The 26,426-nt window shown below is 56.8% G+C and overlaps 1 protein-coding gene across 2 annotated transcripts in view; it reads right to left on the reverse strand.

Annotated features, from left to right (window-relative positions):
• The window catches only part of ASS1 (argininosuccinate synthase 1), a 52,130-nt gene that overhangs the window by 22,234 nt on the left and 3,470 nt on the right, over positions 1-26,426 (reverse strand). For both annotated transcript variants that reach the window (XM_070378840.1, XM_070378839.1), the window contains exons 2-9: positions 22,079-22,188; positions 19,853-19,921; positions 18,356-18,544; positions 12,123-12,179; positions 10,097-10,171; positions 6,846-6,916; positions 6,603-6,633; positions 1,500-1,590 (exon numbers count right to left, since the gene is read on the reverse strand). In XM_070378840.1, the coding sequence (XP_070234941.1) occupies positions 1,500-1,590; positions 6,603-6,633; positions 6,846-6,916; positions 10,097-10,171; positions 12,123-12,179; positions 18,356-18,544; positions 19,853-19,921; positions 22,079-22,183 (688 nt within the window). In that variant the 5' untranslated portion in view covers positions 22,184-22,188. The remainder of the gene's footprint in view (positions 1-1,499; positions 1,591-6,602; positions 6,634-6,845; positions 6,917-10,096; positions 10,172-12,122; positions 12,180-18,355; positions 18,545-19,852; positions 19,922-22,078; positions 22,189-26,426) is intronic.

The following is a 26,426-nucleotide window of genomic DNA, read 5'->3' on the forward strand; positions in this document are numbered from 1 at the left end:
GAGAGTGAATGGGGAGTCGTCAGGGAGGGTTCCTCCGTCTACTTTTTTTTTTTCTAGACAGTCCCCAAATCATTAAAATGGATCACGTTTCTTCTCGGGCTCAGCCCTTGGGGCTGGCCTATCTATTCCTAGAGGAAAAGGGGCCCAGAGCTGGTGTCCAGCGTGCAGGACCGTCTGTGGCCTCCGGCTTACCTCCCACCCTCACCGCTCTCCCCGGCTCCAGGGGATCTGTGGGGGGTGGGGTGCGGCCTGGGTGTACCCCCCATCTTCTCAGAGATGATGCTCAGAGGCCCCACATCCGCACGGCCCTGGGTCACAGAGGGTGGGCATAAGACGGACTCAGTGCTCCAGCTGACCTTAAGGGCCTTAGACTTTAAGGGCTTTTGGTCCCCAGGGGGCCTGACACTCAAGTGTCTGAACTGATGGCAGAGGTGGGGCCAGAACGATGAAAACGCCCATTGGCGCAGCCAGGCCCTTGAGAAAGGCCAGGAGGCCAATGATTAAAGTACCACCATGCTCAAGCACCTATGAGCATCATTTCTGTGGCCTGTTTTACAGGTGAACAAGCCTGAGACCCAAGGTCACACTAGCAGGGGGGAGCTGGGATCTGTCTCTGAGTCCCTCTCCTTCGGCCCCATCCCTGCCTGTGGCTGGAAGGACCAGCCTCCCTGCCTGGAGTCGCCCCCTTCTTGGCTCCTCCAGCTCCTGCCCAGCGCCACTTCCTCCAGGAAGTCTCTCCGATTTCTGCAGCCTCCTGGAAAAGTCCTCTCCTTGGACATCCTGAGCCCTCACCCTGAAGCAGGTCCTGCTCCTTCCATTACCCAGCATGTCTTGCCTTCCCCTCTGTCTTCCAAGGCAAGGTGGGGGTGGGGAGGGTGTCCCTCATGCCAGGCTCAAGGCCGGGCTCTCAGGCCAGGCCAGAAAACGTTCATGTTGGTTGCAGAGAAGATGAGGAGGAAATCAGAACACAAGCGAGTGTGGCAGCAGCTTTGAACCCAGGGTGGGGAGGTAGGGAGATGCACCAGGCAGCTAGCTTAGGAGTAGCTGTGGGGTCAGAGGGGACCCCCAAGGCTGGCTGTCCTACTGGGTGAGCACCTCCTTGGTGACCACTCCTGCACCAGATACACCCCATCCAGATCTCACTCTGTACTGTGAAAACACGAGGCAACGAGTGCTTTTATTCCCAGTTTACAGATGAGGAAACTGAGGCCCAGAAAAGTGGAGTGACTTCGCCAGAATGCTTCCTCCAGACCTGGTGTCCACCAACCAGGGGACAGCCGCTGGGGTGTTTTCCTCCCAAATCTGAAGGCTTCCATGGATCATGCCATCCGGGGAGGGGGTAGCTGGGAACATTTGAAGACCCCATCTGAAGCCTGGCTTCCGGGAAACACAGGAGGAATACAGAAGGCTCATGCCCAGGGGGATCCCAGGCAAGGAGGGGCAAGGAGCCAGGGCCCCAAAAGTCCACCACGTGGAGTCCTGACTGGGCAGGCACCTACCTTTCTTGAACTCGATCTCGAGCATGTCCGGGCTGTTGGGGGCTTTGGCCGGGTCCTGGGTCTTTGTGTAGAGGCCTGGAGGCGCTTGGTTCTGATAAGACAGAAAGAGGTTGGAGGACAGTGTGTCTGAGCCGAGCTGTGCCAGGTCAGTCTCTTGCAGCCCTCTCCAGAGCCAGGGTCCTGCTGGCACTTGCCATCGGCTGGCCAGTCCAGCCAGCAGGCCGGCCTCCCAGCCCCCCTACCTGGAGCCAGCCCCACTTGCCAGGGGCCTGGGAAACAAAGGGCTCGAGAAATCAGACAATTTTTCCCCTCAACTTGATCTCATCTTTTTCTTCGACGCCCCCACAGCTGGAGGTGGAATAGCAGGAGGAGCCAGTCAGGCAGGAAAAGCGTGACTTTGGGGGAGTGAGGCACTAGGTGGGCTTCCCGGGAGCGGGCGTGGGCACACCCGCGCTCTCTCTCTCTCTCTCCTCGGCACCGGGAATTGGGGTTTATTCTGCACTGACCGCAAAGCTAATGACTGTGCCTGACCCCAGCAGGTGCTCCGGCAAGGAGAGCCGTCCCTGGGGTCCCCGAGGTTAATACACACAGGGAGAAAAGAGAAGAGTGAAGCAAAAACCCATTTGAAAACACATCAACCTTTATGTATATTTTTTCTTGGGCGTGTTGGAAATTGGGCCTCTTTCTCGACTCGATGCGGTGGTGGAGGGGCGGCTGGCTGCCTGGAACTCCCTAGGTCCCCGCCCCACCCCCCCCCCCGGCAGGCTGCGGCTTGGACCCTTGCCATGATGAGGCCAGGGGGGCTCTTGGGCCTGACTGCTCAAGTCTGTCCCGTGGGCATCCCAGGGCCCAGCTGTTGTCCACCTGCTGACATCCTGGGAAGTGCAGTCCCTTCAATCCCTGGCTGTCAAAAGCCTGCAAGCATTCCCATGTCACTTTGCATCTGCAGTTCCCTTTGCGTTTTCTGCAGCCCTGGTGGGTGAGGTCAAGAACTGTTCCCCCACCTACTGAGGAAGAACTAGAGGCGGACGGGGACTGTCGGGGCTGTGACGTAGGCTGTGTGGGGGTGGCGGAGACCACATGGCCCAGGGCGGGAAACCCATGAGGCCTTGAACAGTGATGTGATAGATTTCAGAGTGGTGGAAAACACCCCAGAGCCGGGAGTCGAGATGTCAGGCTGTGACAAGTTGCCTTGCCTCTTTGAGCCTCAGTTTTCTCATCTGTAAAATGGGTGGGGAGGGGGAATGATACCTGCTTTTGACTGCCTTGGGCTTCCCTGGCGGCTCAGACAATAAATCTGCCTGCAGTGTGGGAGAACCAGGTTTGATCCCTCAACTGGGAAGATCCAATGGAGAAGGGAATGGCTACCCACTCTAGTACTCTTGCCTGGAGAATCCCACAGAGGGAGGAGCCTGGCAGGCTACCAGACACAACTGAGTGACTAACACTTTCTTTTGACTGCCTTACAATTTAAATACATAGACAGTTTCTATTTCTTACTGGACATGAAAGTCATCCAAGAAGGTGCCAACTAGGGCCTGGTGCCCTGCAGGTGACAGGATGACTGGAACAGCCTCCTGGTGACACCTGCCTCGGAGAAGAGCTGCTCAGGTGGGGCAGAGAGGTGGGGCCACCGGGACCCCTGAGGTCACTCCCTGCGGTTAGGATGACCAACCATCCTGGCTCCAAACTTGGAGACCCTCCCCCCACCACCCAGTCCTGGGCAAACAGGGACAGTGATCCTTCTAGCTTTACTCCTGGGCTCAGATGGGACTGGGAATAAAGCCCTCGTGCCTTCAAAGCTCCTCGGAGGCCAGCTGCCATCCCTTCCCGTTTCCCCTTAGCGGGCAGGAGCAGGGACCCAGAACAGACCTCCAAGACAGACCCAAGGAGGGGTGGGGGGCCTCCTTGAGGACCTCCAGCCTGATGGCCCCATGGACCAGGTGGAAAAACCAAGGCCAAAGAAGCCGCCTGTCCCCATCACGCCGCCCCGCCACTGGCCACCCCCCACCCCCACCCCTGGTGTGGGAGTCAGACTGAGGACTCTAGAACCCCCGTCCAGTGCTGTTTCCCGCCCCCACCCGCTCCATGAGAGACAGCACGAGGGATACGGTCAGAGACATGCCCAGTTCCCCAGACCTAACCAACCGCCACCTTCCCTGGGACCAGGGCTATCCTCGGCCAAAAGGCAAAGTGAAACCAGGGCTTGGGGCCTTTGGGTGACCAACAGGACTTCACAGGTCCTTCCCCACCTGCCGGGGGCTCCTCACTGACTGTCCAGCCCGGGTTGAACTCCGAGCTGCCTGCCAGGGCTGAGACCCCAGCCCCTCCATCTGAACTCTCCTGCCTCCCACCTCCACCCACACTGGGCCTTCAGACTCGGACCTGGGGCTTGTCACTTTCTCCTGCCGCACTGGCCGCGAGCACTTAACCGGCCGTGAACACCACGAGAATGGGACAGGATGAGAGTGCGTTCGGGAGGAGAGGGGAGGTAGGAAGACCAGGCGGGTCCAGCATCCCCACTCTCTTTGCAGTGGGAAGCAGGACACCCTGACAGCACCGATTAAATAAAATAACTAAATAGAAATAAAGTGACATTTGCTTTGCATTCCGAGGTGGTGGCTCACGCCTGCCTTCTTTTTACTCTGCCTTCCTAAAAGCCCAGTTCAAATGACAAATAGTTTGTTGCTGAGTATCAATACCACCTATTTATCCATCCCAGCGGGAGGGCTCACTTCCAATGTCATCTTGGGTTGTGGGGGGGTGGGGGTGTTGGGGGAGGGAAGAGAGTGAAGGAAAAAAAAAGGAGAGAGAGAGTTGGTGGGGAGGGAGGGGGATGCGGAGAGGGCGAAAGAAAGCATGAAACAGGGCTGAGAAGGAGAAATTGGAAGCAAATGGCCCATGAAGTAAACCATGATGTAGAGGCATGATCGATGCGGCAAATGGTTTATTCATCCATCAGATATGGCGGGCCGGCGACTGAATGAACTCTTTCACTGTGGGCCGTATGAAGTTAAAGCAAGTAAATTTCTATCTTTCTTCGCATTAGCTGCCTCATTGCCCTTCAATCAGCCCTCATGGAGGCAGAAAATGGCTCCACCATCTGCCTTCAAACCCTCCCCTCGGCAGGTCTCAGGCTTTTTTTGGAGCGGGGGGTTGGGGAGGGAGGGGGCCACTGGTTCCCTGAGCTCGGTCTCCCCAGTGCCTCCAGAGGGGGCCAGGGCTGCCCAGCGTGCAGAGTTCCTCCCCTGTGGGGAGTAGCACCCACCTGGGGCCCTGGGACCTACTGGTGGCAAGGGGCTGCCCTGGCCGCCACCTGCAGCAGGGCAGCCTGGGAAAGCGGAGCTGGAGTGGGCCAGCCCCTGGGTCCCTCGGCCTGGCCCTGCACGTCTCAGCAGGAGTGTGGTCTCCCTACTTCCCCTGGGAGGGCAGAGCAGAGCATCCACTCCTGAGGGAACCTCATCTCCTTCCTCCCTCCAAAAATCTTAGCCGGCCGGAGGAGGGAGAGTGGGACCCCTGGTTCCACGGCTGAGGCCTTGGGCCCTGTGCCAGGACAGGCCAAGGGCTTTCACATCCCAGGAGGCAGGTATTGCCTTGTCCAGCTGTTTGCTTAAGAAGCCAGAGGCTCAGAGATGTTGGGTAGCTTGCCCAAGGTTGCACAGCCATAGAAGCAAAGCCAAGATTCAGACCCAGATCTCTGGGAATGCACTCACCTTCCCACTTGACTAGTGGGTAGAATCCTGAAAAATACACTGGCTTGCATTTCCTTGTCCATGCACTGGCCTCATTAGAAAGGAGGCCTGAGAGGGGAAGGGACCTGCACCCTGCAGTGAGGTAAGAGCGTCATCATAGGCCACAAGAGGAGCCACTGGGCTCTGTTCAGCCTCCCCGAGCCCCCTGGGCGCTGACTGACTGGCTAATTAGGGGTGGCTGGCCTGAGTGTCGTGGGGTCAGCCAAGCATGAACTGGAAAAGCCTGTGACCAGCAGGCAGCGGCCTTGTGGGGCCATCAGCCCCCAGGGGACGAGGGTGTGGGCTCTGCTGAGTGACACGGCTGGGCTGAGGGCCGAGCGGGTGGGGAGGGGAGGTGTGCGGGCCATTGGGAACCAGAGGCTGCCGGGAGGGCGGGTCATTCCTCTGGGCCTCAGTTTCCTCCCCCAGGACATGAGGAGGTTCAGAGCCGAGGAGAATACAGACCCCAGGCTTGGTTCCAGAAACAGCCCCTGGTACAGGTTAGGTTATCACCAACACCCATCCAGAGGGCCCGGTCCCCACGGGGAGCTCTCCCCAGGACCAGGCTCACTCCACCCTTGCCCAAACCATCCTCTCCAGCTGGCCTTCCTAGATCCTGTGCCCCCCAGCACCCCCCCGCCCTGGCCCAGCTGCACAAGGGCCCCTGCCCACCCCCAGCCCACCCCACCCCCAAATCAGCCAGGGAGTGGAGACAGTCCCTGGGGGACAAAGAGATTTTTTTTTTTCTTTCTTCCCAGGATAGAGTTCATCCTGCCTCCCCCATCTCCCACGGTGGGCAGGGGGAGACACAAAGGAACCCCTCCACCCCTCCAAAAGAGAGAAAAACCTTAACTTCAAACAGGGCCCCGATGTCCAGCGGGAGCCAGCTGGGGAGGCTGGGGACCTGGGACCAAGGCGGGCGGGCTGGCGGGTACGAAGCCCAGGCCCAGACAAACGGGTCCTGAGGCTCCAATCTGTGCCACCTCCCCCTGTGGCAGCAGCCGAGGCAGCCCAAGAGCTGGTGGGCACAGACTGGGCCCTCCCACAAGTGTCTCATCTGCCTAATTGCTTCTTTATTGTCTCACAATCGCACTCTCCGTTCCCTGAAATATTTCCTTCCCCTATTCATCGTGGCAGCAATTAAGAAAAAAAAGAGCGCCAGGGAGGGGGGAGGATCTGAAAAAACGCAGTGAGGAGTGGGCAGGCGACAGGGAGCCCAGTGGGGAGGGTCGGGGAACACAGGCAGGGCTCAGCCCCAGCCCCATGCCCGGCCCCCCGTGAAATTTCAAATTAGGCTACAAACACACCAGACCGCGTCGGCACGGAGCAGCCACCACCAAAAGACAGTGGGCTCGGGGGAACGGGGGATTACCTTGGGGTTCTCCAGGATTCCAGCCTCGTAGCTACAGGGGAGAAAGAAGGAAGACAGAGGAGGGGAGTCAGTGTGGGAGGAGCAGAGGGACACACCAAGGAGCGGTCTGCCCTCCCTGAGGTCGCTGGGCTCCGTCCATGAGGGCGGGGACCACAGGTCGGTGGGTCACCACTCCAACATGACCCAGACGGGTGGGTGCTCACCGAGGCCTGGCAGAGCGGTGGACAGGCAGGTCCGTCTTACCTGATATGCATCAGGTTCTCGTCCATGCTCCACGGGTTCTTGGGGGTGACTGGGACGGGGATTCCATGTTGCTGCAGGTAAGAGGTTAAGACAACACAGGTAAGACAGTGTTGGCACGAGGCAGCTTGAGGGACACGAGGGTCAGGCCTGCTTGCCTCAGTTTCCTTTCAAAGTCAAGGCACCCCCAAACTCTGGCTCCCAGGCCAACAAGACCCTGGACTGTCCCCTGCCCCCACGTCTCCTTCTCCCCACCCCAGGCTGGCCTGGGGAGTCATGGCCCCATTTCTGAACACGCCCAGGCAGAGACTCTAAGACCTAGTGTCTGAGACGCTGTGGAGTGCATGCTGACCTTGGAGGTTTCTTCCAGAAGATTCTGAGTCCACACTTCAGGTGCTGAGGGTCTCCCAGCACCGTCCGTGGACTGCCACCCTATGAGCTGGGCGGTGGAATGGACCCAGCTTTCATTGTGGATTTCAACCAAGGCACGTGCACCCACGGGGGTGCTTAATGCTCACCCAAGGAAGCAAGAGGTGCCCACGAGAGCCTCTGGTTCAGGACACTTGTTCCCAGGGTGTGGCTGGGCACTTCCTGGGCCCACGTCTCCCCTGCTGCCTGTGGTTACCACGTACACCACCCTGCAGCCCTGCAGAGGAGTAACCCTCCGTCTGATGACGCTTTGCTTCCCAAATGATCCAATTCTTTGTTTAGGGGGAGACCCCCTGGAGACCCTGGGCCTGAAAGGCTGTGGGTGACACGTTGAAGGTCTTTTGTATTAAAGACATATTTGCTCCCTGAGCTGTCCCTTGCCACCCAGGCTGACACCTGGTTGGATCCAACACAGTATACCATCCTGCTCGCTTCTCCCGGGTTTACCGAGTACAGAGGACAGCTAAGCCAGCCTAGCCCAGCCCCTCTAAACCAGCAAGACTTCCGCTCTGCCTCCTAGGCCCCCCTTTTCAGCACCTCGCCCAGGTGGGTCCCACCTGTCTCCACTAGCAGTACCCCGTCTTTCCGGACAGCTCTCTGCCCTGGCTCAGCTCATACCCACAACTAAGATTCTAGAGGCTTCCTCCAGGGACCTGCTGTTTCCTTCATCACCACCTTAAAATTTCAAAATAAATTAGGTTAAACCTTCTGGATATTTTTCCAGCTTTACCATGACACTTTGTTTTTAAAGCAACAGCCCACATCCACTCTAAAACCTGCACCCTCTTCAGTGGAGACCACACGGGCGAGTGGAGCACTTCACTTCGCGGCTGATCAATGTCAGGGGCTGCTTGCCGCCCACAGAGGTGCCCAGAGTCAAATCCACTTGATCGCCCTGTGCTGTCTCCAGGCAGAGAAGGCCCGGTGTGGGGACCATGACCCTGTCTGTGCCAACTGGGCTGAAATCCCTGCAGAGGAGACTCCCCGGGCAGGGGGCTGAGAAAGCCAGTGGGTAGGTTCCTTGGAGCCTTTCTTCTGCGGGGGTGGTTTGGAAACACTCTTGCCTTTTCTTTCTCCCACTGGTGCTCTGCTGGAGCAAGGAGAGAAGAACAGGACGGGCAGCCCTTCCTCAGCAGGGAGATACACACGAATGCCAAACGCAGGCCCTCAACCAAAGAGGCTTGTTTCCCCTCCCTTCTCTGTCCGGAGCTCCCCGCCAACACACACACCCACGCCCCGGAAACTCTGGACGCAACTGACAACAGAAAACAAAACCGCCTTTCGCGTGTACACAGACGATGCCCCGCTTTCTGGACCCGACCTTGTGTGTTGGCTTTAAAAAAATTACGGTGACAGTGATAAGGATGGGGTGATGCTGAGCGGTCTTCCCGTTGGATGATGGATTTGGGTGGGGGAGATGGAAAGTGATACAAATGCATGTTTGCCACGAGTCTCCCTATAACACCTTGCGGCCTGGGCGACTTAACGGATCTCGAAAGCGGGGGTTTTTCAAAGCCCCATTGATTTTTGTCTCAGCTGAAGCAGCTGCGTGGCTCTGAGTTTTGGACAGTCTGGCTGCTGCTCAATTATTCCGGTCACTCCCGGGTGCAGAGACACTGCCATCATTCTAGAACGTGGTCAGATTTTTCAGAGCTCAATTCTGATACCAGCCTCTGAGGGAGGCTCAGTGGTGGCGACCCAGACTCTCTCGCCAGGGCAAACTTTCCTGTTTAAAAGGTTATTTGAGACAGAAGCTGAGCCAAGAGCCTTGGGACAAACAATGACTTCAGAAATTCTGGCAAAACCCAGGAGCTGCTTCTGCTCGGGAGCTTCTCAGAAACGAAGAACAGTGTTACGGGTCAGCCCTTTCTCCAACCACGACTGCTGGCGTGAGAACGGGGATGGGCCGGGGCTCCAGATTCATTATTCTTCAAGATAAAACGTGCTTCAGATTCTGTATATCCTCAAGGAGACCAAGGAGAGGAAGAAAGCCTCTAACCCCGTTCCCTTAATAGCTCTGCTATTTGAAAATTTGTTTGGCAACATATGGGCTTGCTCTTGTAAACTCCCCTTTTAATAATAAAACAACAGATGGTCGAGGAGATCTTTCCTCCGAGCTCTCCAGGTCTTAATGGGATGCTGGCAGTAGGGGCAGGGCTGGGTCCCCGCCGCGTCCCCTGCCACGCGGCACCTTGGCTGCAGCAAGAGCTCACAGCCAGCCCCAGCGACTGCTATTTAAAAACCCGAGCAATTTTCTGGTGCGTGCACCAGGTTGCTTTCCCCTGTCTGATTGATTGAGGCTGTTTGTCAAGCGCTGCCATCGAGTCGCTAAAAAGAAAGGTACCCTGGGGAGTGGCTAAGGATCTTGATGCAAAACTTCTAATCTGTTTTATTGCAACTTGTACTTCAAAAAGGGCTGGTGCTGCAGAAGTCTTTGTCTGCCTCTGGCCCTCGGAGCACCTACCTGCTTCTGCGAAAGCACCGGGGACAATTAGTCAGGTAATTAGGGGCAGAGAACAGCCTCGCTCACAGGCCCCGTCTGAGTGACACACACTGCAGAGGTGGCAATCTGAACGGGAAGTGGAGGGGCACCGGTGCCCTCCCGCTGGGTGGACTGGGGCGGGGTGACCTGAGAGATGCTCAGTCCTGGCGAGGACCACAGTTAGTTCTGTGGGGCCGGCCCAGGGAATAGGTGCTGGGGGAGGGCACCAGGGCTGAGGTTTGGTCCCCAGGCGTGGGTACCAGCCCCATCCTTGAGCCTTTGGAGGGACGTGCCTGGGGGGGCAGTTGACGAGGGCCGGGGTGATGGTGGAGTCCGGCCTTACCTTCGCATACTCCATCAGATCGTTGCGGCCCTGGAAGCGGTTATAGAACTCGGGCATCCTCCAGGGAGCGATGACCTGGACATGAGACAAGGAGTCAGGCCTGCTGATTCCTCCAGGCGCTGAAGCTGCAGAGCCGACCTCTCTGATAAGGGGCCTGAGGGTCCACCGGTGACCTGGGTGGGGGGTCTGTGTAGCCCACGGGAAGGGCTTTGGGCAGGGGACCCCATTAGGCAGGGGAAGGACGTGGCCTGCTACCCCAGAGGGTGGTTTGGGAGAAAGCTTGAGTTCCATGGCAGAATGGCTGGGTGTCCCCAGGCAGGTCCCTATCCTTCTGGATCTCGGTCTCCCCAACTGAGACGTGAGGGTTTGAACCAGACAAGCCTCAGGTTTCCTGATGCACCCCTGTCCAGAGGTCCAGGACCCCCCCACTCCTGGTGACTAAAGCCACCCAGCCTGGCCCTGCAAGGGCTCAAGCACATCCTCCGACCCACCCCTCCTGCCACCCTCCCACCCCTAGGGCTGTTCTGGGTGGGGGAAAGGAGGGGAATTGGAGCCTGATTGGAGGCACAGAACTCATCCTACCAGCCTGGGGGTGGGGGGGTGGTCAGGGACAGGTCCCCCAAGAAGAGCCCCCACTCAGCCTTGGACTCAGCCAGGCCTCTGCTCAACTGGGGGTGGGGAGGTGTCATCTAGATGGAGAAGCTGGTTTGATTTCTAGGCTGGGGGTGCCGGTGGGGCTGGGGTGACTGCGCCCCCCCACCCCAAGTCCTGGAATGAGCAGAGCCTGGGCGGACCACCCTCTGGCCTCATCCTGGTTCCCAGAGACCTGGGGCCCCATCACCAAGCCCCATTCCACCCCTGGGCTTAGCTTCTGCAGACAAAGACCCAGAAACCAGACACCCTGGCCCCCCAAGTTGCTGTGGGAACAGAGAGTGGGGGTCAGGCCAGAGCCCAGGCCCACACGCCTGCAGCATCAACAGGCAGCTACTGTCTGGGGGGCTTCTCTGCCTCCTGGTGTTTGGGGTCAAAGCAGATCACTAGAGCTTATTACTGCTCACCTCTGGGCCACTCTCACCCCCTAAGCAGCTGCTGGCTGGTCGGTTAAAGGGGCAGAGAAAGAGGTTCCACTTAAAAGAAAAAAAAATGAAAGCCCTGAAGGCCCCTGCAGACTTGGGAAGGGCACATCTTTTGTAGCTTTAGCCAGAAGTGGCCGCAAAGAAGCTTGGAGCCACGCCCACCCACATTGTCCAAAATGGGAGCCAGGGGCCACACGTGGCCACGGAGGCCCGAACTGTGACTGGTCCCGGTTGTAAGTGGAGAGCACACAGAGGGTCTTAAAGACTTCGTACCGAAAGAATGTAAAATATTTCAACATCGATAACATGTTGAATGATACCATTTTGGATATATAGGGTTCAATAAACATGTCATTAAAATGACGTCACCTGTCGTTTTTCATCTTGGTTTTTTGACGGGGCCACTAGAAAAATTGAAATAATCACCCTGAGACTTGTGTCTGCAGCGCGCAGTGTAGTTCTGTTGTGGGCTTTGTTCACTAGACGCCCAGAGGCCTGGGCCTGGTTTTCCCCATCCCAGGAAGGAATCCAAGAACCCGGGGTCAGGGTTCAGGCAGCCGGGGAGGAGGGGGCCCGAGCTGGTGGCCCCCCGCAGGGGTGGAGGGTTGTGAGCAGCCCTGAAATCAGCCCAGAACAGTCCTAGTCCACACATGGGAAGGCAGGCCTGGACCCACAAGGATGCTGCTGGAAGGGCAGCCTTGTCTTTCTGTCCGGTGCCTGACCTACCCAGGCGCCGGGGGCAGCCTCTCCGGGAAGGATGAACGGTCAGGGACAGAGTGCTGTCCCCTGCGGCTGGAGTAAGTGAAGGGAGTGTCCCATGGAAGAAGGGCACCACCCGCCACAAGGCCCCTGTCTGGGGAACCTCCCAGGGAGCCCCGCTCCCTGCTCTCCCCACCCTGGGCCTCAGCCACCAGCACCCACCCTTTCAGGGGAGAGAAGCACCATCCTACCTTGATCTGTGGGGCCAGCGAGTAGCAGGTGAGCTCAAACCGGATCTGGTCGTTCCCCTGAAACATACAACGGGGATTTCAGGAGCCACAGAATGGGGACTGGTTGGGAGGGTTCAGGGGAGAGGCAGTGCTGGGCGACCTTCGACGGTGCCCCCTGGGTGCTCCTGTCTCCGCACAGGCTCTCCCCTCCTGAACTGGGTGCTACAAACCCGTCTAAAAGATGAACACTGGGCTTTCTTGGAGCGGGCTTTCTGCCCTGGACTCGAACCCGGGTCTCCCCGAGTGCAGAGCCGAGCTGTGCGGGCACACGAGTGTGCAGGATGTGTATGCACAAGATGCCCATGTGACAGTGAGTACTGAGTTGCGACGATCAGGACCTCTGTGTGCGCTGGTGTGAGGGTGCGTCCGTGGCAGGTAGGGGATGTAGGCAGGGGCTGAAGGCCACAGCGTGCATAGGCATGGGCGGGTGTGTGCCTGGGACGCAACAGGGCACGCACATGGCTCATCATGTATGCCCGCTCTTTGGCAGGGTGGGGGGGCGCATACACCTGCTGGGCTGGAGGCCTGGCTCCGATGATACCTCAGGCAGCCTCCTCGAGGTTGCCAAGCCTCAGCCTCTTCCTGCCTGGCCTCACCAGCCCTGAGATCAAGCTCATTTCCGGGGGTTTCATGGCGTTGTGTCCACTGAACTGGGAGCCCCCTCTCCTCTGTGAGCCTTGGGTATCTCGTCTATGCAGTGACTGTTTGGTAGAGGGGTTGGATGCGGATGACCACCGAGGCCCTTTGCTTCTCTGCACAAACTGGTGCAGAGGTAGGAGGGGCTTGTCCAAGGGCACAGAGCCCAGCCCAAGTCGGGGCACGGGGGCCCCACTGCCCCATCCCCCTTGGGTGAGTGGTCCACGCCCTCTCAGGGAGGAAGAGAGGGCCCAGCCCGCCAGCCCTGGAGACAATGGCTTCCAGCCACCCGCCTGCCCCCCATCAACTCGGCGGCCTGGAGGGAGGCTTAAGCGCTGTGGAAATAACAGAGGGACCTCTCGCCTACTGTGAAAACTGCACGGGCGCAGCCAGGCAGCGGCAGGAATAACATGTTATTTTCCAGAGTCTTGTCAGGCGACGCGGAAATACTGGTTTCAGCCCCTCTCCTCGGAGCCAGGAGCCGAGGCTGCTCCTCTCTGATCACTCCCCAGACCCATGGGCCGCGCCAGACCAGCCGTCCCCATTGGCCTCCGTCCGGTCCCTCCAGTGAGGGCCTACTATGTGCTGGCTTTCCCACGGGAGAGCCACCTGGCACCAGCGGGGGGTTTCTAACCCTGTTTTGCAGATGAGGCGATTCAGGCTCAGAGAGGTGGAGCCGCTTGTCCAGGGACACACAGCCAGAAGGCACCAATCCCACCCTGACAGCTCACTGTCAGGTCACGGGGCTGAGCTCCATACACAACTCCACAAATCCTTAGACAGCAGCGCCCCATTATTATCCCCATCTCAGAGGATGGCGTTACCGACTCAATGGATGTGAATTTGAGCAAACTCGGGGAGAGAGTGAAGGACAGGGAAGCCTGGCGTGCTGCGGTCCATGGGGTTGCAAACAGACACAATTGAGCGACCGAACATCGAATAACAACATGGATGGGAAACTGAGGCACAGGTGGTAATGCCCGCCCAAGGCCCAGTGGGCTGCACAGTTCCTGGAGCAGTGGCGGTGGTACTTGATTAGAGGCAGGCTTACTTTAGACTCGTAAAGCATATGGTCTAGTGTTGCATATCATGGTGATTATTCCTCCAGGGCTTCAGGTTTCCCCAGCACAATGGTGGCTTGTGCTTCCCTGGACCGGCATGTCGGGCTGGGGTCTGCCTAACAGGATCGCCATGGGGACACCCATCTGTTCCTGAGCCAGATGCCCTCGCAGGAGCCAGAGTTGAAAACTCTGTCCCAGACAGGCTCCGAGACCTGTCCGGTCCTTCCCCTCCCTGACTCCAGGACCCCCAGCCCCAGGGAGGCCCTGGCAGGTTCCAGGGGGCCAAGGGGGGATGTGTATCACGTCCTGCACACCCATCATGTGTCCACGTGCACACACACGTGTACAATGCAGGTGCTGTGCCCTCGGGGACCGCACGGGGCCCTCCCATCTGCTCCCGAACGAGCCACACAGATGGCGCTGTCTACACAACTGCTGCCCACGGCCCTCCGGCTCCTATTCCCAGGCCCCTCTTCCAAAACCAGGGGAGGGAGGGAGGAGGCTCGGGGAAGGGCCACCCCAGCTCCCGTGCAGTCCCCGAAGGGCTGTGAAGGGGCGGGCCCCAGCCCTCTCTGCACCAGGTGCCACCTCGGACCTCTGGGTCTTTGCACAAGCTCTTCCTGCAGCCTGGGGTGCCCCTCCTGCTTGACATCACTGCTGACTCCTGTTCCCTCTGACGCCTCAGGGCCACCATTACCCCTTGCTGGATTAGTCCCCGATACGAGCTTCTGAGGTGGCACTGGTGATAAAGAACCCGCCCGCCAATACAAGAGATGCAGGTTCGATCCCCGGGTTGGGAAGATCCCCTGGACGTGAGCATGGCAACCCACTCCAGTATTCCTGCCTGGAGAATTCCACAGACAGAGGAGCCTGGCGGGCTGTGGTCCATGGGGTCACAGAGTCGGACATGACTGAACTGGCTTTGTCCATATGGACATCCCAGGGCATGGAGGAAAGCCCGTGCTGGGTAAGGGTTCAGTGGGTGGAATCAGTGAGCCAGTGCAAGAGACAGGCTGGAATGAGGGCCCGAGGCCCTGGGTCTCTCCACTGCCCAACTTGCAGAAAGTTCGGCTCAAGTGTCCCATGTGGATCTGACTCTGGGTTGCCAGCCTTCCGCAGGCTGCCTCGCTCACTCTGGATGCTCATCTCATGTGTTCAAGTCACTGATGCCCCCGTCCCGGGGGGTGGCAAACAGACCACCAGCCCCTGCAGGTGGGTGGCCCCTCTCTCCCCAGCAACCCCATCTCGCGCCTGGCATCCTCTGGAACCCTCCAGGCCTCCCTGCTCCTCCCCTGTCGCTTCCCTCTTGTAGGCAGCTATCTTCAGAGGCTGCTGGGGGCTTTCCCAGGTCATGTAAACAAGGGGAAGCCAAGGCATGGGAGTAAGTCATGCCCATCAACCCCCAGAAGAGATGGGAGTTGTTGGGGTGGAGGGCAGACAGGGACCCCCCGTCCCCTGTGGCCTTCCTGCTGCTGCTCTTGGAGCCCCCCAGTGATGTTTAAAATCTGTCTCTCTAATGGACACTGAACTGCAGGACTGTCTCCAGATCTCCAGAGACCACAAAACTACTGCAGACAGTATTCTTCTCAGAACCCAAGCCCTGCAGGACCAGAGAGGGAAACAGAGGTTCCCTGCAGGGTCAGCCCAGGAAGGCCTGAAACATGAGCCTCTGGTGCCCTCTTGTGTCCAAATGGAGCAAAGCACACAAGTGCTGGCAGCTGTTTCCACCTGTGGGCTTACGTGCTCAATTATGTCTGGCTCTTTGCAACCCCACCCACTGTAGCCCACCAGGCTCCTCTGTCCATGTGATTTCCCAGGCAATACTGGAGTGGGTTGCCATGTCCCCCTTCAGTAGCGTCTGACTCTTTGTGACCCTATGGACTGTACCCTGCCAGACTAGCTCACAGGTAGCTGGGAATGGCTTCCCAGGTGGCATAGTGGTAAAAAGTTCATCTGCCAACCTCGTCCCCAACACGTAACACTTCCAGACCCTGCCACCATGGCACCATTGAACTTAGGAAAGTTGGAAATGCCACAGACTCTCTTAAAATGAAATTGGCCTTATTTTAAAAATAATGAACCTAAGCTGCTTTGATGGGCTTCCCTGGTGTCTCAGTGGTAAAGAATCCATCTGCAGTGTAGGAGCCCTGGGTTGTTTGATCCCTGGGTCAGGAAGATCCCCTGGAGGAGGAAATGGCAATCCACTGCAGTATTTCTTGCCTGGAGAATCTCCGTGGACAGAGGAGCCTGGCGCGCACCCCACCCTTCACAGATACGCACACAAGCTTGCTGACTGAGCACCAGGCGAACGAGTGAGCTTCCAGACACACGAGCCGGTGCCGCCTGGTGGAGTGGCTGTTCGGCAAGACCACCCCCAAACGGCGCCTCGTCCATCATAATCTGAGTGTGACTCATTGTCACACTGAGCCAGGGGCTGCCCCCTCCACCCCGCACTGCCTCAGGTGGGGGGCTGCGTCCAGTCAGGACGTGTGTGCTGGAGCACCCCATCCCTGTTGGCGGGGTGTCCGCTGAGAGCTCAAGAGTCTCCAGTGTGTGCGTGTGTTGGTCGCTCAGTCATGTCGCTCAGTCGACCCCATGGACTGTAGCCTGCCAGGCTCCTCTGTCCATAGGATTCTCCAGGCAAGAATACTGGAGTGGGTTGCCATTTCCTTCTCCAGGAGATCTTCCTGAAACCTGGATCTCCTGCATTGCAGGCGGACGCTTTACCACCTGAGCTACTAGGGAAGCCCCAGAGTCTCCAGTAACACCGCCCAAAGGCCGCTGGCATGGTTAGGAATTTTGTTTCTTGAGTCTGCCACCTGCGGGATGGAGTGCTGAGGGCTTTTCCTGTTTTATACCCCCAGGGTCCCCCTTCTGTCTGCCCTCCTGCACACAAGGGCTGGAAGGAGAAGGTGTATCTCAGATTGAACTATGTCCCCACAAAAGGTAGAAAAAAAGAAAAAAATATGGTGAAGCCCTAACCGCCCCCCACCCCCACCCTCAGCCCTTCAGAATGGGACCTTATTTGGAAATAGAGTCTTACGAACATCATCCAGTTAAGATGAGGTCATTAGGGTGGGTATGACTGGTGTCCTGGGATAAAGGAGAAATTTGGACACAGAACCAGACATGCAAGGGGAAGACAAATGTGAAGATGCCCGAGGAGATGGCGCGTGGAGATGGAGGCCTGGGGTGGTGCACCCACAAGCCAAGGACACCAGGGGAAAGCCTGGAACCCTTCCTTAGCACCTTCAGGGCACCAACACCTTGGTTTTGGACTTCTGGCCTCCAGAGAGGCTCCATTCCTGGTGTTTACACCTCACAGTCTATAATGCAGTCGCCCTGGAAACGAAGACAGGGCCTCCTCTCCACTTTGCAAGTGAAGAAACTGAGGCTCAGCAAAGGCAGGGGCCTTACTCAAGGTCACACAGCTGGGACTCAAGCCCTCTGGGAATGGGTGGCCTCCTGTCCACCGCGTTGCACAGCGACTCCCGCTGTGACCTTGGCCAGATGTCCACCTCAGAACATATCCTGCTGTTCAGTGGGATATTATGTGCTGAGCTCACATTGGAATACTTCTGTCTTCTGTGTGATGATGTCACAGACTGGACACACAGTAGGTTCGTTTCTTTCCATCTGCTTTCAGTTTCTCAAGATAGATGGCTTAGTGAATTTTATCTTTTAAATTCAACCTTGAAGTTTTCAAAATCAGATCTATGCAACACGTTATTAAGAGGGATTTCCCTGGTGGTTAAGAATCCACCTGGCAATGCAGGGGACTCGGGTTCCATCCCTGGTTGGGGAACTAAGATCCCACATGCCACAGCCAACTAAGCCCTTGCTCTGCAATGAAGACCCAGCGCAGCCAAAAAAACCAAACACAACAGAGACATCTATTCCATTCCTGCCCCTTCCACTCACTGTGGAGAGTTTTCACTGAACTTTCCAGTATTTCTTTCTTATGCAAAATGTAGTATATGGCATCATGCAGTTGTGCACCTTGCCCTTTTTCACTTACTATATGCATTCTGGGTGATCACGCTCGTTCCTTTTCATGACTACATTGCATAGCATTGTGTTATTTATGCAGCCAATCCCCTATGTATGGATATTTGATGGTTTTTCATCTTTTAAAATAGTTTTGAAATACATAATACTAGGCATGAAAAAGAAAAAGATGAGCCTGAGCCTCAGAGGCAGATTTGCAAAAATGGGGTGACACGGCTTCCACCACAGCGGGAACATGGGAGACACACTTGGGTTGCAGAGTGGAGCTGTCCCTGACTCGCTGCTGGAAATATTCCTCTTAGAGTGGACGGGCCGGTGTGTGCACATAGTCCCCTTAGTCGTGCTGGGCGGGCCAGTCTGTCCACGGCACAGCAGACTGTTCTGGGCGGGAACCAACGATTGTCCGAGGACCGCCCATCAGGCCCCGCTGCCCACTTCCCCCTGGCAGCCCCCCTCCTCACCCTCTCCAGCCACACATGCTGGCCTCACCTTTCCTGTGGCGCCGTGAGACACATACTTGGCTCCTTCTCGCTGGGCGATCTCCACCTGCTTGCGGGCGATGCAGGGCCTGGCGAGAGAGGTGCCCAGGAGGTATCGGTCCTCATACAGTGCGCTGGACTGGATGGCCGGCCAGATGAACTCCTCCACAAACTCCTTGCTGATGTCCTCAATGAACACCTATGGGAGAGCAGCCCATGGGAGGGAGCCTTGGCAAGGACAGGGCACCGTCAGAAGACAGAGTCTCCGATGGCCTGTGTCTAAGGCAGACACAGCTAACAGGGTGGTCTTGAAAATGCAGTAGAAAACGATTCACTTTTGTTAAATCTCAATTCTTGAGTGCATGCTATGTGACTTCAGCTGTATCCGACTCTGTGACCCTATAGACTATAGCCCACCAGGCTCCGCTGTCCATGGGATTTTGCAGGCAAGAATCCTAAAGTGGGTTGCCATGCCCTCCTCCAGAGTCTTCCTGACCCAGGGATTGAACCTGCGTCTCCTGTGTCTCCTGCATCGCTGGTGGATTCTTTACCACTGAGCCACTGATGAAGCCCCAACTCTTGAATACAAAATATGATAAACACACACGAGGCATTTCTGCTGCATGCCCAAGTGAGTTACTAGCTAAATTAGCCACTCTTCTCATGAACCATCATTCATACTTGACTGAAGGACTGACAGGCAAAACAAGATCAATCAGACTTGGGTTTTTGGCCACGATTTGCATAAAAATGAAGTGACCCTGTCACTTCAAGGAAAACTGAGTATTTGTTGCCAGTGATAAAACTCAAGCTTTCCAGCAAAAAAACTAGAATTATGGAAAACTTGTATCTGACACTGTGAACTTGACAGCTTCCTAATACTTCTGATGTGAGTTTTATTGCACTTCACAGATACTGTGTTTCCTTCGTACTGTGAACTTACGTGAGCAGGGACCATGACGGCCATGTTCATCTGATGGCCCGCTCACTGATACTGTTGAGTGGATGGAAGGATGGGAGGGTGGACAGGTAGATGGATGAGGGGTGCACAGGTGAATGGATGGATGAGGAAGAGGTAGACAGATGGGGAGGTGGGATGGGGAGGGATTGGGTGCAAGAGAGGCTAGGAGAAACTAGAAGATGGTTCACACAGCAAAGTGAAAGTCGCTCAGTCGTGTCCAACTCTTTGTGACCCCAGGGACTATACAGTCCATGGAATTCTCCAGGCCAGAACACTGGAGTGGGTAGCCTTTCCCTTCTCCAGGGGATCTTTCCAACCCAGGAATTGAACCCAGGTCTCCTGCATTGCAGGCAGATTCTTTACCAGCTGAGCTATAAGAGAAGTTCTCACACCAACAGCGGAAGGAATTGACCTCACACTCTTGGAAGCAAGAGGACCAACTGGAAGGGGCGTAGGAGGCAAGGAGCTCTGGGACAGGGACCCCCAGAGCTGACCCCAACGTGTCAGATCCCATTTCCAGCCCCAAACCCTGCCCACACTTGGTACCTTTTTGGCCCCGAGCTTCAGCGCCTTCTTCCTGGCTTCCTCAAAGTCTTCCTTCTGGCCGATGTTGGCCTGACGAGCAGAAGCAGAGAGGACCCATCAGCCCAGGGGCAGAAAGAAGAGCTGAGAAGAATGTCACCGCCACCTCGCCCCACCACCCGAGGGTGAGTCCTGGGCAGGTGTCTTTCACACACAACCGTCTTCAGATGATTTCTTTGGATGGCTGAGGTCACGTAGGAAGGAGAAAGGACAAGAACCAGGGTCTGGGGATGCTGTACTCCTTGGAGCTGCCTGAGGCTCTGGAAAGCAGTTTCAAGGAGCTGGACAGGCTGAATCTGGGCCTGTGCACCTGGGCTGTGGGGTTGCAACATTCGCTGTCACTGCACTGAAGGTCTAAAGCTGCCTTTGAACCCATCAATCTTTTCCCGAAATTCCCCCAAAGCCAGTACAAAGGTTGGCTTGTCAGCAGCTGCCCGATTCCCTGCTTACTGCCCCAGCCAAGTGCAGCAACTTGATTGCCCCGGGCACCAGAGCTGGCGGGAAGCAGAGGCCCAGGCTAGGAGCGCCCAGCTGTCCCCCTGCTGGAGCCCGACCTCTGGTACCAACAGCCCCGTCTAGACACAGTCATGTTTTCTGCTGGCTACACTGTGGCCTCCTGCCCAGACCTTGACCCTGGATTCTGCTCAGCAGATTCCAGAGTGTTCCTAGAGTCCAGCTGCAGGTGCTTTTTCTGAGGCCACTCAGCTTTTAAATCTGCCTGGTGATAGTCTGGGATCCGGACCACCCATTGGTGCTGCCATGGCTCAAAGCACACACTCCAGGCTCTTTGCATTCACTCAAAGTCACCACTTGCTCTCAGCAGGGGGCTGTGGGCCAGACACTTCCCCTCCCTGGGCCTCACCCTCACCCTCCACTTGAGTGGCGTGGGGTCGGCACTGTTACCAGTGGTAGACTGACTTTAACTGCAAACCATTCTTGATAAGAACAAACTTCTCCTGTCCAGTGCCCCCTCCTCATTTCCTCTGGGAACAGAACCTTCTCTCCTGGGACCTCTTTCTACAGGGATGCTTATGAGTGCTAAGTCACTTCAGAGACCACGTGGACTGTAGCCTGCCAGGCTCCTCTGTCCGTGGCGTTCTCCAGGCAAGAACACTGGAGTGGGTTGCCATTTCCTTCTCCAGGGGATCTTCCCAACCAAGGGATGGAACCTTCATCTGTTACATCTCCTGCGCTGGCAGGCAAGTTCTTTACCACTGTGCCACCTGGGAAGCCCACACACAAGGATGGATGAGAGCAGGTGCTTCCTGCTCACTATAGGGACAAGCCTCCAAGGGAGCACCATACTGACAAATGAGTGGTGAGCAGGCACTCGGGCCAGTGAATGAGTGTTCCCTTGGCCTTTCCATCAGAGCCTCTGGGGAAAGCTTTCCTTTCTCTCAGAAGACTAGGGGATGATGAGAGCCTTGCCTGCCCTGTGGAGAGGCCAAGAATGACACCAAGCCGAGATGGAGGCAAATCTGGATAAGCACCTGGATTCAGCCTTGCCTGAAGCCATCTTACCCTGGCCTTCTTGGTTATATGAAAAACTGAATTATGTTGGTTTTCTTTTTTTTTTTGGTTTTGTTTGGCTTAAGCTGGATTTCTAGAATTTGCCAGTCTTATGGAGAAAGACTCAGAGGTTATGTCCAGGTTTATCAGAAGTGAAGCTGGTTTGATTGGGGATATCTGCTGTGGACCCTGGATGGGGGAGTGGCATCTTAGTTAATCTATTACCTGTGGCCTGTGGCCTATTTGCTGTTGCAGAATTGGGTGATCTCCAATCATCTACCTTAGCCCATGTAGGAGCCTAGACCTTTGCTGAATTACTGAGGGCTGCAGGAAAGGGGAAGTTTCTGTGACTTTCCATGGTCTTCAGCAGACCCGAGCCAAGCCCTTGGTCCCTCCCTGGACAGGCTGGCTTAGCAGCTCCACCACACTCACTCCTGGTGCCCCCACTCCCGCTTCAGCGAGTGCACGGAGAGCCAGCCTCCTTTATGCTCTGGGGGGCACATCTCAGACCTGGGGGACATCAAAGGAGCTCACTTAACAGATAGAAAGATACAGTAAACAAGAATTTATCTACAGATTAAGACAGGCTTGGGTGAGGGGGCAGGCTTGGATTAGTAACAGCGGGCAGGTAGGCAGCAGGGCCAACAGGTAGAAAGACAGACACGCCGGGCGCCCCCTCACCAGGTAGGCAATGACGTCATAGCCTTGCTCCTTCAGCCACACGAGGATGCAGGAGGTGTCCAGGCCCCCACTGTAGGCCAGAACCACGGAGCCTTTGCCGGACATCGTGACTGGAGGGAGACGAGAAGGAATGTGAGTGACCCAGAGCCAGCCCCCCACACCCCGCCTGCCAGCCCCTCCCAGCAGCTCCCTCCTGGCCTCGGGCACCCTTATCCCCCAGACAAGCCACCATGGGGTTCAGAACAGGATGTTCAGCTGTCATCAGGTCATCAGCATGAGGAGCTGACCCTTCATGCAGCCACACCTCTTTCACCCCCCTGCACATCCCCACAGACCACGCTGGGGCTTGGCAGGGGGAGGCATGTAGCCAATCTCCCACCAGCCAGAGAAGAAGACAAAAGACTGAGCTGCTGGGACCGAGGTCAGGATGCCAAGGTCGCAGTGTCAGGAGACGGGAGGGGCCGTCTCCTGAGTCTCAGACAGCCCACACATCTCCTTGCTAAGCTGGGCCAGGGCAGGGCATGGCCCTGGGAGCCTCATACAGATCACCCAGCACCCCTACTCTGACCCCAGGAAGTGGGAGTCATGCCTGCCGCTGGGGAGGCAGAACTGAAGCTCGGAGAGGTAAATGGCTAGCTCGAGGTTGCAGAGCACACGTCTATGTCTGGCTCCAGAACCTCAGCTCTTCCCAGGAGGCAGGGCGCCCTCTCGGCTCTATGGGGGACAGGATGCTGGGGGCAGAGCCCTGCTCCCACCAGACCTCTTCCACCTGGGCCCAGTGAACCTTCATACAAAGGGGTTTTTGGCTCTTTTCAAATGCAATTTCCTCTGAGAGGGGAAACACAAGCCCTGCACCCCCAACACCTCAGAGAACTCAACTCCAGAAAGATTAGTTGGGAGGAGCTTGGAGACCTTCCTCTCCCTGTGCAGAGGGGGATCCAAGGCCCAGAAACTGTCTGTCCCTGTGTGCTCAGTTGCGTCTGACTCTTTGCGACCCCGTGGCCTGTTGTCTGCCAGGCTTCTCTGTCCATGAGATTCTCCAGGCAAGATTACTAGAGTGGGTTGCCATTTCCTATTCCAGGGTATCTTCCCAACCCAGGGATCGAACCCACGTCTCTTGTGTCTCCTGCGATGGCAGGTGGGTTCTTTACCACTAGAGCCACCTGGGAAGCCCATAACTCATAACTCCGAGGCCCAGAGGGAGAAAGTAACTGGGTGTACAGATGACAGATCTGTCCTTCCCAGCAGGACGGTGTGTCCTCCCACCAATCTCTCCCTTTCCTCAGCTAAACCGAAGTTTCCAGAAGGTACCAAGGCCTCCTCACTCCTTGCCTTTGCAGCCTCTGTTCCTTCAGTCCAGAAGCCCCTCCCAGAAGCCTCAGGCTACATTCGGGCTTGCCCTGCTTCCCTTGCACTCTCCATGTGGCCCTGAGCATAGATGCTGTTATGTGCCCACTTTGCTGAAGAGGAGATTGAGGGTCAGAGAGGCAGGGTCACTTGCTTGAGGTCCTACGGTCAGCAGATGGCAGGGCTAGATTTGGATCCAGGCCATCTGGTTCTAGCCTCTGTGGACATGGTCCCAGCTTCCTGCACTTACAGGGAGCGTGCTTGTTTCTGGTGGGAGTATTTACACTAGAGACTGACCAAGGTCAGGGTCCTTAATAGATGCTATTGGGAAAAACTGTGGATACCTCTGCTTTGATCCACGTAAGCCCAGAAGGGGTGTCACCTTGCTTCCAAGGATGCAGGCTCCTGCATCCTGAAGGGGCCTGGAGGTTTGGCAGCAAAGCGGTCACCCAGCCCTCTGCGGCAGAACACAGCCCAACTGAGGGGCAAGAGCATTCATCCTATGAACTGCAGCAGCTGCTGCTTAGTTACGAAGTCTTTGCAACCCCACAGACTGTAGCTCACCAGGCTCCTCTGTCCATTGGATTTCCCAGGCAAGAATACTGGAGAGGGCTGCTATTTCCTGCTCAAGGGGATCTTCCTGACCCAGGGATCGAACTTGCGTCTCATGCATTGGTAGGCAGATTCTTTACCGTCTGAACCACGGGAAGCCCTATGCCATATGCAGTCCTGGCATCTCACCAGACCGCCCACCAGCCAGTCCCAGGGCTCACATGTCCTTCCTGCCCCTAGGACTAGGAAGGGGAAATATCTCACAAACAGTGAGGTTGGAGGCAGTTCTGATGGATAAATATCCAAGACTCCCCCTTCAGTGGGCATTCATTCAACCACCTGCCAGGCAGTCCCAGGCAGGGTAGGGCCAGCAGATGTGCCCATGGCAACCGTAGCCAGGCAACAGGCCATCTGGGAGGGAGGGAGGCAGGAAGGACTCAGGTAGGAAATGCCTGAGGTTGAAAGAGTAGATTGCGGCTTCCAGACACCTTTCTTGGCCCAGTGGCTGGGTGACAGCAGAGGCCGTGAACCCAGCGTACCCAGCCCCTGGACGCCCCTTTGGGCAGCCTCGCTGAGCAGGGAGACTCAGGACCCCCAGAGCTGCCTAGCTCCTAGTTGTGTGCCTGTGTGTGCTGGGGCTGCTTGGGGTGAGGAGAGTAATGTTGCATTATTTGTACAGCTCTATTGAGATATAACTAACCATAAACTGCATATAGCTAAAAGTGTGCAATTTAGTAAGTTTTGGTGTGTCTACACCCATGAAATCACCACCACAATCAAGATAATGGATGTATTTGTTATAAGTGACAGCCTGCATTTGTTTCATCCCCATTTTAGAGATAGGGAAACTGAGGCTTGGGTTAAAGAACTTGCTCAAGACCTCATTTGACTGCTAAGTGGCAGAGCCCAGATTCAAACTCAAGTCAGCTAGACTCAAAAGTACAAGGCTACCCTCTCTGGGGTGGGGTGGGGGAGGGCATGGATCCCTGGGACAAGGTGTGGGGTCTGGGAAGCTGCTGGTGGCCCAGACAACCCAGAGTGACAGGGAGAGCTGATGTGAGCCCAAAACTCACCCAGCTTCTAGGGGTCACCCCCACTTTGCCAACCCCCAAAGGCCCTGGAGCCAGAGGATGGGCCCTGGAGTAGGGGAGGGGCGGCTCCATGGAGGCAGACCACCTGTGCCTGCCTGGTTCTGCCTCAGTGACTGTCCCCCCACACCGTGCCCTGCGAGTGTGGCCCATCACAGCACAGTCACGATGCACTCTGCCCCCGCCACCCACTGTGAGCTCTGTGGAGACAAGGACCATCTCTCAGTGGCTGGCAGGTGGCAAGCACTCAGAACAAGGCTGCTGATTTTGCTATCTGGAGGCCTGCTCCTCACCTATAAAAATAGAGGGTTAAAATCCCCTCCACGTCTGGAATTCCGTGCACGCTGTCATCTGGAAACTCTCATCCGGAAACTCGTGAACCTCTTCTGCCGGCCAGGCCACAGGCGGAGGGCCTCAGCCTCCGGGTCTGAACCTCGTGATGGAATGTGTGCACCCTGGAGCGTGTGCCTGCAGGCAGGGATGTGTGTGTATGTGTGCACAAGTGTGCCTGCATTTCCCCAGGAGCATGTACCTGAGACTGCATGCATGTACCTCTGTCTACACACACACACACACACACACACGTGTGTGTGTGGCATGTTTGGGCCTGCATGTGTACAAGATTAGCAGGGCAGGTGGGCTGAGAACATGATGCAATCTGACACTGGCTTTGCTCTTGCCTTCCTGCTGAAGCTCTCCCCTCCCCCACCAGCAAGGTCCCGGCAGCCTGCTTGCTGCAGAAACTAAAGGAAGCCAAGCAAGCAAGGAGGCCTCGGTTTAGGGGAGGAGGAGTGGAAGAGACTAGGGCAGAGAGCAATGGCGGGTTTTCCAGACCTGGAGTCCAGGAGCTGAGAGCAAGAACAGCCCATCCCCCCACGGAGCAACTGTGAATTCGATAAGATTCAGAGAGGAGCCCAGAGCCCAGAGCTGGGCACCACGCCTCTGCCCACTGAACTCTCCTACCACTGACGGGCAAGCCCCTCACTCTCCAAGCCTCAGTATCACCATCAGCACAACCACCTGAAAGTCCTTCTGGTTCTGACACCCCAGGACACGGGGCTTCCTGCCTGAGGACTCAGCCATCCTCCCAGCTCCGGCCTCGCACTCGCCCCAACCTCCAGGGAGGGCACAGGGTAGGTGCCCCGGCTCCCAGGCACACGACCTCTGCTGAGAACACTCATGCCCCTGGTTTTCGGGGCCAGTCTGGCCAATCGGCTGCCAAAGAGGGACACCTGGGAAGGGAAGAAGGGGGCCTCATTCCAAGATGCCTGCCAGCCTGACCTCAGTTGGCAAGGCAGTGGGCATTCTCCAGGGCTCTGGCCAGAACCATCCTGCCAGCTCCCAGTGAACGAGCCTGGCCA

The sequence above is a fragment of the Bos mutus genome, chromosome 11 (genome assembly GCF_027580195.1).
Source record: "Bos mutus isolate GX-2022 chromosome 11, NWIPB_WYAK_1.1, whole genome shotgun sequence".
NCBI lineage: Eukaryota > Metazoa > Chordata > Mammalia > Artiodactyla > Bovidae > Bos > Bos mutus.